This window comes from Neodiprion virginianus, chromosome 4 (assembly GCF_021901495.1).
Source record: "Neodiprion virginianus isolate iyNeoVirg1 chromosome 4, iyNeoVirg1.1, whole genome shotgun sequence".
Lineage (NCBI taxonomy): Eukaryota > Metazoa > Arthropoda > Insecta > Hymenoptera > Diprionidae > Neodiprion > Neodiprion virginianus.
Window position 1 is genome coordinate 2080257 of NC_060880.1, and position 13846 is coordinate 2094102.

Here is a 13846-nt window from a genome sequence, read left to right on the forward strand (position 1 = left end):
TGTGGCCAGCTGCTGCGTACCTAGCCTGATCCTAACATAACCTAACCTAACCTAATCTGACTCGAAGCTGGCTGTCATTCGGCGAGTGTCCATCCTTCCCAATTCTACTTCCAATAAAGGTTTTATTTCCAACTAGATATTATTATTCGCTATTTTGCGCAATGGATGTTGATAGCTGAATTTCTTAGCGTTGTGTCAAGTGCATGTATCACTTGTACATAAATTTTTTAATTTACCATTCATCGTTTGTAAAGTCATTGCAAAGTAATTAGCATTGAAGGATGAAATCGTCTTATTACAGATTGCGATTCAAAATTAATGAGTTGTACATAAAAGAGGAGGTGTCGTCAAAAAAAAAATTATGAAGTGTTGAAATGGCCACTGCATGCAGGAATATACTAAGGGGACATTCAATCAAGAACTTGAATCGTTACAGCCAAGTTTTAGTCGCTAAATATGGTCATCTGAGCGAGAATCCAACGGCTGGAATTATCAGTAATGAGAATATTTTGTAAACTTGTTACATATTGGCTGCGATAGTTTCTTGCCATGGAATTTTAAACTGAACTTGGTGTCTTTACAGTTATCGGAGATGAGATATTGAAAGCCCAAGTCAAAGACACCAACTCCAATTACATATGTAGGCTATTGTATAACTGTGGAGTTAAAGTGAAAAAAGTTAGTAGCAAAGGACAGTTTTATTCAATACTTATTTAAAGATTCGTTTAGTCAAGGACAGTGTTCTTCGTTCAGATTTCAGTAGTTAGTGACGAGGTTGACCGCATTGCAGAGGAGATGGTTAATTTTTCCGAGAAATACACGTACGTTATAACGTCTGGCGGAATTGGGCCGACACACGACGATGTTACCTTTGAAGGTAATAACAGTAAACCATAATGGTACAGCTATGCAATTGAATCTTTACAGGGATTACATTTCATCCCATTTTTGCAGCACTTGCAAAGGCGTTCAACGACTCGCTGCACCATCATCCGAAACTTGTCGAAGTTGTGAAAACGTTTTCTTCCTCCCAAGACATCTCTTCTCCTGGGTATAAACTGGCTTATGTAAGTCCCTACAATTCACTTGTTTATTCAGTTCCTAACGTCTGCAAAATAAATAAGCAATTTGATCTTCTCCAATAGATACCTATGTCCGCCTCACTGACGTTTGGTAAAAGTCAAGAAACTGGTGAAAGATTGTTTTACCCATGTGTCAGCGTAAAAAATGTACATGTTTTTCCTGGCTCCCCAATTTTCTTGCATAAATCGTTTGGGAACGTGTATAAGGTAGTTTTCTGAAGCACAAAATCAATCGGCGTGTTCTCCAAACTGAAGATATGATTTTAATTTCATAGGAATTATTCGCGACTGGTAGAAATTTCGTTACCAAGGAAATATACCTTGGAGTTAGGGAAGAGCTGTTTGCCGATGCCTTGTCTGCCGTCTCCAAAGAATTTTCCAATGTCACATTTGGCTCTTACCCAACCTCAAATCACAGGTACATTTAATATGTGTTGTTATTGATTTACTTATGAAATGGCTTGATCTCAGTTATCCTAATTTCCAACTACAATTGCGTCACAATTTGTGTTTAAGTATGTAAAACTAATGGGGTGAAAAACGTATTCAGCTACTATCATGCACGGGTTACTGTGGAGAGCAGCAGCGAAGATGATACCAATAAAGCAGTGGCAAGGTTCAGAGATTTGGCCCCTGAGAATGCAATCGTGAATTATGACAATGATCCGTTGACAGATGCTCTACGAAAATTCAAGGCATTCGTCGCTGTCGACAAGCAAGGTCCAATCTACGAAGCGACCTTAACAACTCTCAAGTAACATCTTTTACATTTGCATCTTGATAAAATGTTGGGTATACATGTTGATGTTATTTTTTCAGGGAAATATACAGCAATCCCTCAAATGTAGCTGTCTGCTTTGATGGCAGCATAGAAAGCACGGTGTTGCTCCATCTCGTACACGTCAATAATCTACTCGGAGCAAAGGCCAAGCTTCAGGCTGTTCATTTGAAACTCGAAAATCCCGTCGCGGATGTTGACGAATTCATTAAAGAGACCGTAGTCAGGTATGTGATTAGCAAACAAGAAAAGTATTTTATACTTTCCCAGTAAATTCTTTTGAGAAAAGTCAGTCCAATAATCCCCTGAACAACGTCTGTTAAAGGTATGATGTTAATTTACATCATTTGGATGGCTCTGCAAAGGCAGCTATTGAAAACCTTGCTGTACTAAGGCCAGAAATCGAAACTCTGTTGCTCGGCCTGAAAGGAGACAAGCTCGAAGGAGGGCTGTGGCACGAATTTGCTAAAAGTGGAAGTATCGGTCAGATTCGCTTGATCTCCCCACTGACAAAGTGGAGCTATAAAGACGTGTGGAATTTCGCTCGATCTCTGAGTTTGCCTTACTGCAAACTTTATGACAGAGGGTAATCCAGCCTTGCAATTTACGTATAGTTTCGTTGTCACGAGTTACAAGCACGCAAGAGTAGCACGACTATAATCAGCGTGAATTATTATAATCTGATAAGATCTGGCTCCTGATCATAGATACACATCGCTGGGTAGTCAGACGGACACAGAACCAAACCCGAATTTGTTGAAAGGGAAGATTGGGAAACAGATGGTGTATCATCCCGCTCACATGCTGGCAGACGTGAAGTTGGAAAGAGCCGGTAGGATCCCGCAAGATCACCCCGAATTGTAAAGGATCTGATGCATGTTTCCGGACATTTTTTGTTTAAAGTCAGTGTTTCATTTTTTAGTCCGATATATTTATTATTATAACATGTGGTATTTATTCCAAGACGCCTGCCGCGTTGTGTCACTGCAGAGTACTTGCAAGTGGAAAACCTACATGTACGCGTATTTAAATTTGATTAATAACGAAAATAAAAAACAAACACTTTTTTAATGTTTCCAGCTTTGGATTCCGAGTTTCATGAGATCCCCAGTCATGTGTACGATGCTTGGCAGTGGTTAAAATAAGAATGACATCACGGAAAAGTAAGTTCCGTTTCGTTCGTTCTTTGCCCGCGAATCATACAGAGTGCACTTTTGTCTCAAAGAGTTTACTTTAGTGGGATGGGCGCTACCATGGTAACAGTCTAAATGACGTATCGATTCCTCAACTTCAAATTCCGTTTCTCTCTACGACCTTCTTCCTCTCCAAGTACCTTTTTCATCCTACACCGCTTCTCATCACATATTCATAACGCTAACTTTTCAAGCACTGATTCTTTTACCGTTCACGTAAGCTAAATACTGAAGAACAGTGTATTTCCTCATACGTTACGTCTTGTTTGAAATGAAAATTAGATTATGAAATCGCATAAAACAATGCCACGATCCGCGGAGACGCGCGTATGTGTTAATAAACGAAATTTGCTCAACGTTTTCTACACATTGTACCAAATTGGAATTGCCATGTCGTATAAGCGAAACGGTATCATGAATACGTGATTTGAACGGATAAAGGTCGTGGAGAAGGGTAGTTTCGCAATTATATGTATATCTGAGCCGAGTGCTTTCGAGTAAGAATTGCAAACGTGAATCGTATCAAAGTTTTTATCAGGAAAAGTTTTTTCTTCAAAATTTCATTTCGTTGAAGTATTTTCACTTCCCCTCTTTCCACTGTTCCTACTCTTTAAAACTTTGAATGAGACTGCGGGTGGCGTTGGGTTGGGGAAAGCAACCTTCTACCGCCCTATACTGCCATCCGACCGGGAATTTCGCGAGAGACTATTTTTCATGTTTTCTTTACCCATCTCTCTTCGTGTGACAGGCCATTTCTTGAGAAATATACGTAACAATAATGCTTAGAAATGGATTTTTTTTTAATACGAATACTACATCAGGTGGAAAGTGTTCCTGACAACTGCGACAGATTGTTTTCGCAGTAGATAATTCCTCCAAAGCGCGATTATGATATACGTTGGTGGATTCGCGATGTTGAATTTATTCATTGCGATTATGTAGTTTTTTAGCTTTGCAGTCATTTGAAAATCATAAACGAAGAATGTAAGTCCGAAGAAGTTGGGGAATGAAAATATGTAATTATTTCGATAACTCATATTTTTCGGCTGCGCATTACGATATTCTTTAAGTTTTCATCAATTACGTAATTAAATGTAGCTCAAAATATACCATGAAAAATGCGTTAAATCCCTGGACGATTAAAAGAAAAACTTGTGGTTCGAAACTTGCGGGCAAACAAAAGGCGATCAACCGCATATTCGACCAGCGGTCTGAACATATATTTAGTTCCGGTTTCAACTGTCGGCTTTCTCGCGTTCTTGCAAATGCGGCTCTCGACGAAATTGTAAGAAAATTGTGCAACAATGCTGTTTTCGTCTTAAGAAATTGTCTCGAAGTTAGTCTAATTAACTCTGGTGTCAATTACCACCGCTAGTGAGTTAATACTGAGTAAAAGCATTCATCAAATCGATTTAGAAGTCAGGTAAGCCAAAACCGGTTACAAATCCGGTCTCGATTTCAAAATAGTAAAAGAATAATCACTTCCCACGGTATTCGGATTTATATTACCGTAAAAGTAATTTAAATATCCGTAAATTTGTGGGTCAATTTGACGGTGTGAAGTTAGTCGAAATGTTCAACGGATTTTTGGCGGTATCACGTGACGCCATAAACATCACGTGACAAACAATCGAACCGTTATTTTACAATTGAGTTTCAGTGTACGGGGTGGAATGTTCTCGAATTTTTCTCGCGTGTGAATCGTCTATCTGACGGTGTTTAGGTGATTTTTGCATAGAGTGAAATGTGATAAGTTCGCCTGACAATATACGCAGGTTCTAAATCCGTGACGCGTAAATTCGACACAGTAACGGCGGTTCGAGCTTTGCTTGTTGTGAGTGAATTCGAGTAAAATTCAATGCTGCGACGTTCAGACGCGATTCGTTTGTTCGATCCCCGGTCTACTCGCTCGAAATACAAGTCTAGTTTTCCGATCGGAAAAATAATTTGAATAGAATGTATGCTTGTCGAACAAGTTTCATTCAATTCCCGTGACGACAGTTCGTCGCGTATCTTCGAGGTGATCGCGTGCGATGGTTATAATTTATACACCAAGCGGAGGTTTCTCTTCATAAGGAAAAAGCTAGGACGTTTGCCCAATTCTCGTAAGCGATAAGTTATCGTATCGCGTCACCGACAAAATTGTACGCCGGTCCTTCATCGCGTCAACAAGCTGCAGTCTCACGGTTATTTCAGCGGATATCATTGGAACACATAATCGTCGGTTATCATTCGTCATAATGTACAAGCAGGTGAGGAATTCTTGACCAAATATGCGCTGCGTAAAACTAAATGTTCGAAAAATTAGTTAAGAAATTTTTCCGTTCAGAAAGATCAATTGTAAGGTTTCAATCCTTCGAGTCACACATTATTGTGCTTATAGTAAACTTTTATAACAAGATAGTATTGTATGGTTTTTGGGTTTGCTCATTACGAATCCGAGATCAGATTTCTGAATTCAAGATGGCGATCCCAATATGGCGGACAAAAATTTCAAATTTGATCGAATCGGGTCAAAAAATTGTATGTAGGGGTTTTAGGCGTCGCTGAATGGATTCGCCATTTCGAATTTTTTAAATCCGATTTCAGATTTGTAATCAACGACCCCGAAAACTTGTAATTGATGTAAAACATGTACACGTGTAGAGGGGTAACTTTCTCGGAATTGAAATATTTCTTCAATTTTCACGATTTTTTGCAATCACATTATTTCTAACAGTAATAATTCACATCATATCGTAATAATTACTCTCGAGTATTGAAAACTTATCAGTATACTATCGGAAATGGCAAAAATGTTCTCTAAATATACAAAAAATTGATATAAGCTAGTGGTAAGAACTATGACTACCACTATGACTCAAAGGGTTGAGTGCACGTTAGTGGAACTCGACTGTAGATAGGCAACTTTTGCACAGGCAAAACTACCGCAGTAGCCTACGTACAGGGGGATCGACGTCCTTTTTATAATAACATCTGATATCCAATTGTGTAGCTAAAATTTTCTCTTCTCGTCATTAAAGCGGATCGAAGCTTATTCCGAACAACTTTGACGAGTATTTCGCGACTGGCTGATTCATATGAGGAGGAATACGACCATATTCAGCAGGATAAATCTTGTGCAGAGACCGCAGTGAGCCAGCAAAGGTGAGTCACATATATTGACTTTAATAAAATTGCTGTCCATATCTTCCGTTCGGTTCTTGCCAGGATTGTATGAATCTATGTGTATACGACATTGTCTATGCTCCGTTATATTTTCACGAGAATCTTCAAACCGTACTGCGTTTTTGCCTGCGTTTCGTAGAGTTCGTTGAACCGGCGTGAAAAGCTTATACATATACAATGATACTATACCGTATCACATTTTCCAAGCTCACACATATCGTACATTGTTATACATGTATATTCGACGCGCCTTGCTAAGTATGCACACAGTTTCACGACGTACAGTTTTTCCTTGAACTTTCAAACCTCCAACTATTGATTTCCCCCTCACCAACACAGTTCTTCTTGCTGTTTGCTTCGCACGTATAATAATGGAGCAGCTCTCAATTCCGCTACGTAATTGATCGCTGTTACATGTTTCTACGATCTGTATTGAGTTGAGATCGTGTAATATTTTTCTCAAGCCAGGTGCCGCAAGGTTCGTCGTTTCATTGTTAGTTTATTCGGGATCCCGGCACGACGTAGTCGACAAGTTTCTGATTCGACATCGGAGGCGCGTTTCAATTATTAAATGACTCCAAGGAGTTAAGCAACAAGAATTCCTTTTACCGGATGGCGTTGAATATACGCGATGCAGATCGACGTGCGGATCTATAATATATATTCCGAGCACGAAGAACATCTTGCGAAATGGTAGACAAGCAATCTCATATTTCAATCCAGTATTTCATTTGAGTTTGAAATTGATTGCCGTCGGGGTGAGGAGAGAGATGGAACGGGGCGAACGAGAGGGGGAAATAAGGAGGGAGAGCGAGAGAGAGGGGGAGGGGGGGGGGGGGACGGCCGAAGGGGGAGTGAAAAGAAGAGGGCGTGCAAGGTAATACATCGAACGAAACGAACGTATATTTCCAGAACAAATATTTACATAAAAGAGGAATAAAAAGAGTGAAAATGTGTTTTCTGTTTGATTTGCGACTATATTTTTATTTCCAGTCCGTCAAGCTTTTATACTCCCGCCCTGCCGGTGAGAAAGAGAGGAGAGGATTGTTTCAATTCTCTAGTAGAAAAGCTCTTAGAATATATATATATGTATAGGTTTTTTTTTTTTCAATCACACTTGTCATATTTCAGGCTATAATACGTTTCATTGGAAAAATCATTCTCGTCAGAGTCCATTTTTCGGCTAGCAGATGAATTTTTTCCAGTATTTGTTTGTTCTTCATATTTTTATTTTTTTTTTTTCTTACTTCTAGTTGAATATATCGTATTCATCAAAAATCAAATCTGGTAGGTACCGGTATAACATTAGCGAATAATCACTCGAAATAATAATCCGCAACCGATGTGGAAGTTTGAAATATAATAGAGGTATGTAATAAAAGAAGTATTTGCGCCGAGGTCTGTTGCACATAATTACACGTGCTGAATTTTTATTGTTATTTCTTGTTTCTTCTCTTTCACGCCCGGTGAAAAGTCGTTAGGCGGAACCTTGGCAAGTTTCGGCAACATAATCAAAGTAAAATTGGCGCAGTGAGAAAATTGCGCGGACGAAGGGACGTAGGGTGAATGGAAGGAAGGGCGGGAGGGAGGGAGGGCGCGGCTGGTTGGGCGAGACGTGGGGGTGGTGGTGGGGGGAGGTAGAGGCTTTTTGCTTATTCATGAGTAAATTTCCCTCTAAAACGAAAATACACCAAGAGGAAGAGCAAAAAAAAAGTAATAAAATAATATGTATATATATATATATATATATATATATATATATTCCTTTAATCGCGACGGTTTTTGTCTACTCCGGTTTCATTTCATACTTATATTATGTACGGCATGCCCACGTCTATCATAATCAACTTTGGCTACGCATCGGAATGGTGCTTTTTAGAATTTATCCTCTGTATTTGTCTGCCTACCACGGTGAAAATTTCTGCTACTACGAATTTTTACAGAAATTGAAACATATCGTATTATTTCTTGAAATATTGTAAATATGCGTAGTTTTTTTATTTTTTTTTTTGAAAGAATTGTTGACCTTTGTTAAAAATCGTAATAGCTTGTAGATTGTTTATTGATAAAAATACAAATTTTTACGAGACAATATGCATATTGACAATTTTGTACGAAAATAACTTTTATTCACGAAGTTTTGCGAAATTTTTCATTTCTCATATTTCTCTAAAGATATTGGTCGATTGAAAAAAGTTGGTATCGTCTCCCTTGTCTTATACCTTGTATAGAATAAACGCTGTTACACTCATTTCGAAGGTCAAATCTCTTGACGCGATACGCAAGCACTAATTACAAACGTTACATACGTTACATAGGTGTACAGGTATATAAACGTTCGTAAGGCTTTGACACCGCGTAACAAACAATCTCTTTGTGCATGTATACCTGAGTGCGTATGCACGAGTAACAACGTTGTATTAATCCGATTAACAAAAACGGAGGGGGAATCGATTTTGGTTGCGTGGAACAATTCGACAGGTCAAAAATTTATACCCATACATGCAGGTATACGTATAGTACCGTTGTTGTCAAGAATATTGATATAGCCGTAACGATTCGAATCTCGTGGCGATTTAACGAAACTGTTGTGAGTCCGATAGGTACGTAAGTAGGTACATACCTGAAACTTGTTATTGCCGACAATGCCTCGTTGTTTGTTACTTTATCCAACGAAGTATACGATCCGTACGATATCGACTATCCGGATGTTTAATTGCCGATCATCCGTGTTACGGGTACAGTACTTCTTTCCCGAAGGGAAAGACGGAGAGGCAGGCAGGCGGTATATAGGGTATTATACGTATTTTATACGCTGATAATGGGCTTAATCGTGTAGCCACGACGGTTATAGAACGGCATGGAGGTATAAGATAGGTGCATGGTATACGGGTAATACACATTGTCGACGTAAATCATCCGCAGGCAGTAAATCCGTCCCTCCTCGCGAACCCCTCCGAGGAATATGACGCACGTCGAGCGGGGATAATAGATATATACATTATAGATCCGCGGTGTGCCAATTGGTCCGAACGTTATCAAATCCGAAATGGTCGTCCGTGAATGACAGGCGTGTGGTATATATGCCGGGATAAATACGGAGGGCAATTATACGAATCGTGATAAACAATGATTGTACACACGTGTGTCAGGGTCTCCCTTGATTTCATCATTTTTCGAATTTCATCCGATGTAATTTGTATTCAAATTTTCAATCGCTCGGTGGCGCGTGTTCAACGTTATCAAAAAGTACTCAGACTCGGTGGAATTTTTTTATTTTTTTTTCCACAATACGAACATATTTTTCGGCCGAGGTGGAACGATTTCGAAAACGAACAAATTATGGGACACCTTGATAGCCCTTAGACTGTGAAAAACGTTGTGTAAAAGTTGTCGGTTCGGAATTTCAACGTCACCTTGTGTCCGATTGACGGGAAATTATATTCCGTTCGAGTAGAAATTTCGGGTTCACTGCATCTTGAATTCGTTAGCGATTATTTGCGTTGTAACGTTTTGCCTGGAAGGAATGAATTGAGAATAAAAAAGATCTAGAGAGCGTCGCGTGACGTCGGCTTGTCCCGCCGTCGTCGTCGGGATTCTCGTCTTCTTCAGGCGGCGGCGTCACGACGTCGCGGCGCTACGGCGTCGATCGAGGTCCGTTGCTGGCACGTGACCAGGAGATAAAAGACATGACATTCAAGAAAATTTCACCAATCGGAATATCGGTGATGTTCATTTGATTAAACGACCTTTCTTCACTCGATCATTGTTGCGTATAATTCGATCTCTTCTCTCTCAAAATCAGAAACTGTGCAAAGCTTCTTGTATTATTAATTCAAAGATTGTTAGGACGGTATATGTATATGGGGGGGGGGGGGGATTACGAACGAGCTTTCCAGCTTTTTCGACAGTCCGAAATTAGCAGAATGCGAGAAAGCTGCGTCGAAATTGCAAAGAGTGTTGATGTGTGCACGATGAGCATTGGTATCATGTTACGCCGTTGGAGAAGATGGGATTAATAATCGTAAAAGTATCTCAATATCCTTGAAACAGCTGTCGTAAAGCTGTTTGTGATATTCCCCGTACGTCAAGACGAACTTTTCCCTTATGCGTAAATTCACCCCTTTAGCTTCAGGCTTATAGATTCCTCTCGCACGACCACCGCCTTTGTATCCGATCCACCCTCCGAAAGCGTACGTAAACATGAATGGGTTTAATCAATCGAAGAATCGATCAATCTGTGTTTTGTTAACACAGTCGTTAAATTTGCACTGTATATATATGTTTGTTATTTTTCAATCGACAATTTAATAATTCGTTGATGAATTTTTCACCTCAACGCGGCGTATAAAAGTTCACAAACGACCACCGCCCCGCCTAATCGTGGTAGGTTTAGTTTGTTTGAACAAATCGTTTGTCGTGCAGGGAGATTTTTTTATCATTCAAGATTCTCAATTTTTTGATGCGAGTCGGACTCCCGTAATAATACATTATTCACGCGGCTGAACCCGAATCGAAATTTAGCGTTTATATTTGAATCTACCGGGTTCGTATAAACCTACTTCGAAGGAAACTGAACCTAGAAAGCCTGCATTGAGCCTCTAATTCTTAAAAATTTAAGAACAACGTTCACATCGAACCTCAAACTCGAAAAATTAAAGTACCAAGCCCTACTTTGACGATATCAGAAGACGATTGAACCTATTTTGACACTATTCAATCTACAGCTGCTCCATTGGAACTGTAACTCCTCATACACAGATATATTATTACAAGGACATTAAAGTGTTAACGATGAATAATTCAAGGGCTATTTCGACATAATTTTTATAAGTTTCAATAACATTTGAAAATTAATTATTGCATTTCATATGTACATATTCAAAGTTCTTACGAATACAAAAATGTATTTAACGCGAGAGGGGCATCAAGTTAATATAAATAAAAAAATCCTAAATTCTAAAATTTATTATTACATTGAACTGTACTTCCTCCGGAGGGTTAAAGGCGGGTTCTGAACATATCTTAGTTTGAGCCTAAGCTTGGTAGATCGAGAAATTTCGAACATATCTAGCGTCCAAACAGAGTCTAATATTACACCGAAACAGACCCTATTCTGCTATCTTTACAACCCTCCGTTGAAGCTCCTATACAGGGTTTAAATTAGTAGGCGTTAAATGCCGAATCTGGAATTTAGTACAACAATCGACCGTACTCTGCAACTTAAGAACAAACCGGAATAGTCGAGTTAAAAGAAAAGCCGAGTCTACCGAACCTCGGGCAATTCCAATAACGTCGCCGACTTCCAGCCCCGTTATCGTTCGCGGTAGCAAGTCGACGCATGCCGGGTGCGTCACGGGCCGCAAGACATCCGACGATAACCGTGGTTCGAAAAGCTCAGGGGTAGATCCTCGGACCACCGGGTCGTTCCCTTGTCGCGGGCTTCCTCGTCGTCGATCGTCGTGTCCCAGGTGCCTCGAGAAATAATCACTTCAGTGGCTGTCGACCAAAGACATCCCACTCAAGTTCCCCCCGACGCCGTCGCCGCCGTCGCCGCGGGGCGACGGGCAGGGTAACCAACCATCCAACCACCCCCGGGGAATCAATAACCGACAAGAGCTCGAGCCCCGAGCCCGAGGCCGACCACGAGGGTGGGGATTGCCACGCCCACGGCACGCGACCAGCACGCGACCGGGCGAAGGGATGCCAGCAACCCCTGCTCCTTCCTTACCTCGCGACGACCCGGTTCTCCCTCCCACCCTCCCGCCCTCGGGACTGTCGTCTGTCCTATGACAGGGATGATTGTACCTGCAGGATAATTCTGGTTCCGTTACATCCTTTTCGTTGGAGAAAAATTTCCGCTTGTAAGGTAGTAAAGGGTGCTGGTTTCAGAGTCAAAAATTAACAATTTTATTTACCAGCTATATGATTACCAGATATTGTACTTGACAAGTTACAATGATCAACAAAATTTTTCAACAAGGAAGGTGCTTGCTAATTTTTAAACACTTGTAATCGAACCTCGTTATAAAATCATATTTTTTTAAATTAGAACGGGTCTAGTTTTTTTGTTACACCTACTGTACCAGTAAAATTGAATCGTTTATCGTTTTGAATTACCTTTTTTGGTTCAGGGTGTTTTTATTTTCTTTGTTATTTATTGTAAATACCAGTTGATTAGTTACAATAAATAACAAAACACTCTGTATGAAAAAATGCAAGTCGAAACGATAAACATTCAATTTTACTGGTACTAGCTATACGTGACACAAAAAATAAACCTGATCGAATCGAAATAAATATATTATTAATATGAAGGTAGATGGCTATTTGAAAATTAGTAAGCACTTTTCTTGTTACAAAAATTTTGTCGATCGGTGTACTGTAACACTGACGTATATAACCTAATTTTCGTTCCTAAAATCTGTATTTTTTGAAAAACTAAAAAAATTACATCGCAATAAAACTATTCGTATATAAAATATTCCAACATCAATTCTATTACACTAAACCTTGTTCTTAACATAACCAGTTCAAAGTTTTCACGTTACACATAAAAAGTCAATATTTGTTGATCAGTGTTATAATTGTCCAACCACGTCAACTAATTTTTTTTCTATGGTTACAAGCCAACAATCAGTTTTGCAACAACGAGTAAACGGCAATTACAAGAAAATGTTGGACATGCAATTACAAACGTTCGGTGTGATTATAGTGGTCGATGTCCTATTCAGAACCGTATTTTACCTTTATAGTTAAAAATGATGATCTTATACAGTAAAGGACTGTACAGTAACCAAAAGTATAAATTGTTCTCATCGCGGTTACATCAAAACGAAGTATCTCTCAGAGTACCTTCCACCAGTTTTCCGTAAGCTCTGTTCACGGTTCCAAAAAATCGTCTCACTCATCACCTTTTTCCCATATATTTTCTTGCCAACAAATCTCCCCGTTTGCGAAGACCATTGAATTTACGTTGCGTATAACTAATCTCTGCGCAATTACCGATCATGGAAGTATACTCGATTTTCATCTTCTAATTGTTATAGACAAGAGATGGTTACACACGTACTCCTGATGATTTATAGTATGTACCTATACTTTATACCTAACCAGTTTATTTCCCTGTGTCTGTACTTTTTCTACCATTTACACCCTGCGGCAGGTCTGTTGTGTATCAACGTCGAGGGCGTGTGGCATGTATACGTATGGGGCATTCTACGCCAGCTCAACCAACATCAAATTTTTCTCTGCAGATTCGTTTTATTCGCGTTGTTTTTGCAAAACGAAATGTCTTTGGTCGTTATTTAAAAATCTGAAAAAATTCCGAATAATCTTACGTCAGATATAAAAATTTTCAACCCTAGACGTAGAGTGGGCCAGCTTTTCGGGTTTATTGTTTTTTTCATTTTTTTTTTTTTTTTTTTTTTTTTTTTTTGGAAGAAAGATTAAAAACAATCAGAAGGAAGAGTCAGTTTATCATGAGCGATTGCTCAAACGTTTTTTTTTTTTTATATGTAACACCGGATATTTGAGAATTTTGACAGATTCTAACAAACTATTTAGTTCTTTGCAATTTTTTTAAAACTGAGAAAAAAAAATCTGTAAGAATTCTTAAAACCCTG

General features: G+C 39.3%; 1 protein-coding gene across 5 annotated transcripts; it reads left to right on the forward strand.

Moving 5' to 3' along the window:
* Positions 1-7: 7 nt before the first annotated feature.
* On the forward strand, positions 8-6190 carry LOC124303803 (FAD synthase-like). 5 transcript variants are annotated; one of them, XR_006907994.1, is made up of 13 exons: positions 8-119; positions 302-495; positions 584-678; positions 754-877; positions 955-1067; positions 1146-1289; positions 1358-1500; positions 1633-1836; positions 1902-2087; positions 2186-2446; positions 2568-2762; positions 2941-3023; positions 6077-6190. XR_006907994.1 is itself a non-coding variant. In XM_046761481.1 (12 exons), exons 2-11 carry the CDS (start codon positions 375-377, stop codon positions 2722-2724), a joined length of 1548 nt encoding a protein of 515 aa, XP_046617437.1. In that variant the 5' UTR covers positions 8-119; positions 302-374; the 3' UTR covers positions 2725-2762; positions 2941-3675. The 5 variants fall into 5 exon arrangements, 4 of the variants coding, with proteins under 4 accessions (XP_046617437.1, XP_046617436.1, XP_046617438.1 ...); XM_046761481.1 differs by lacking the exon at positions 6077-6190 and having other exon boundaries at positions 2941-3675; XM_046761480.1 differs by lacking the exons at positions 2941-3023; positions 6077-6190 and having other exon boundaries at positions 2568-2916.
* The last annotated feature ends 7656 nt before the right edge of the window (positions 6191-13846 follow it).

What these genes read in the sequence shown, in the direction of transcription:
- LOC124303803 (XM_046761481.1), top strand. Translation starts at nt 375, where the DNA reads ATGGCCACTGCATGCAGGAATATACTAAGGGGACATTCAATCAAGAAC. An exon ending in CGACGATGTTACCTTTGAAG is followed by an intron (nt 878 to 954) that starts GTAATAACAGTA and finishes CCATTTTTGCAG; the next exon opens with CACTTGCAAAGGCGTTCAAC. An exon ending in CGTTTGGGAACGTGTATAAG is followed by an intron (nt 1,290 to 1,357) that starts GTAGTTTTCTGA and finishes TTAATTTCATAG; the next exon opens with GAATTATTCGCGACTGGTAG.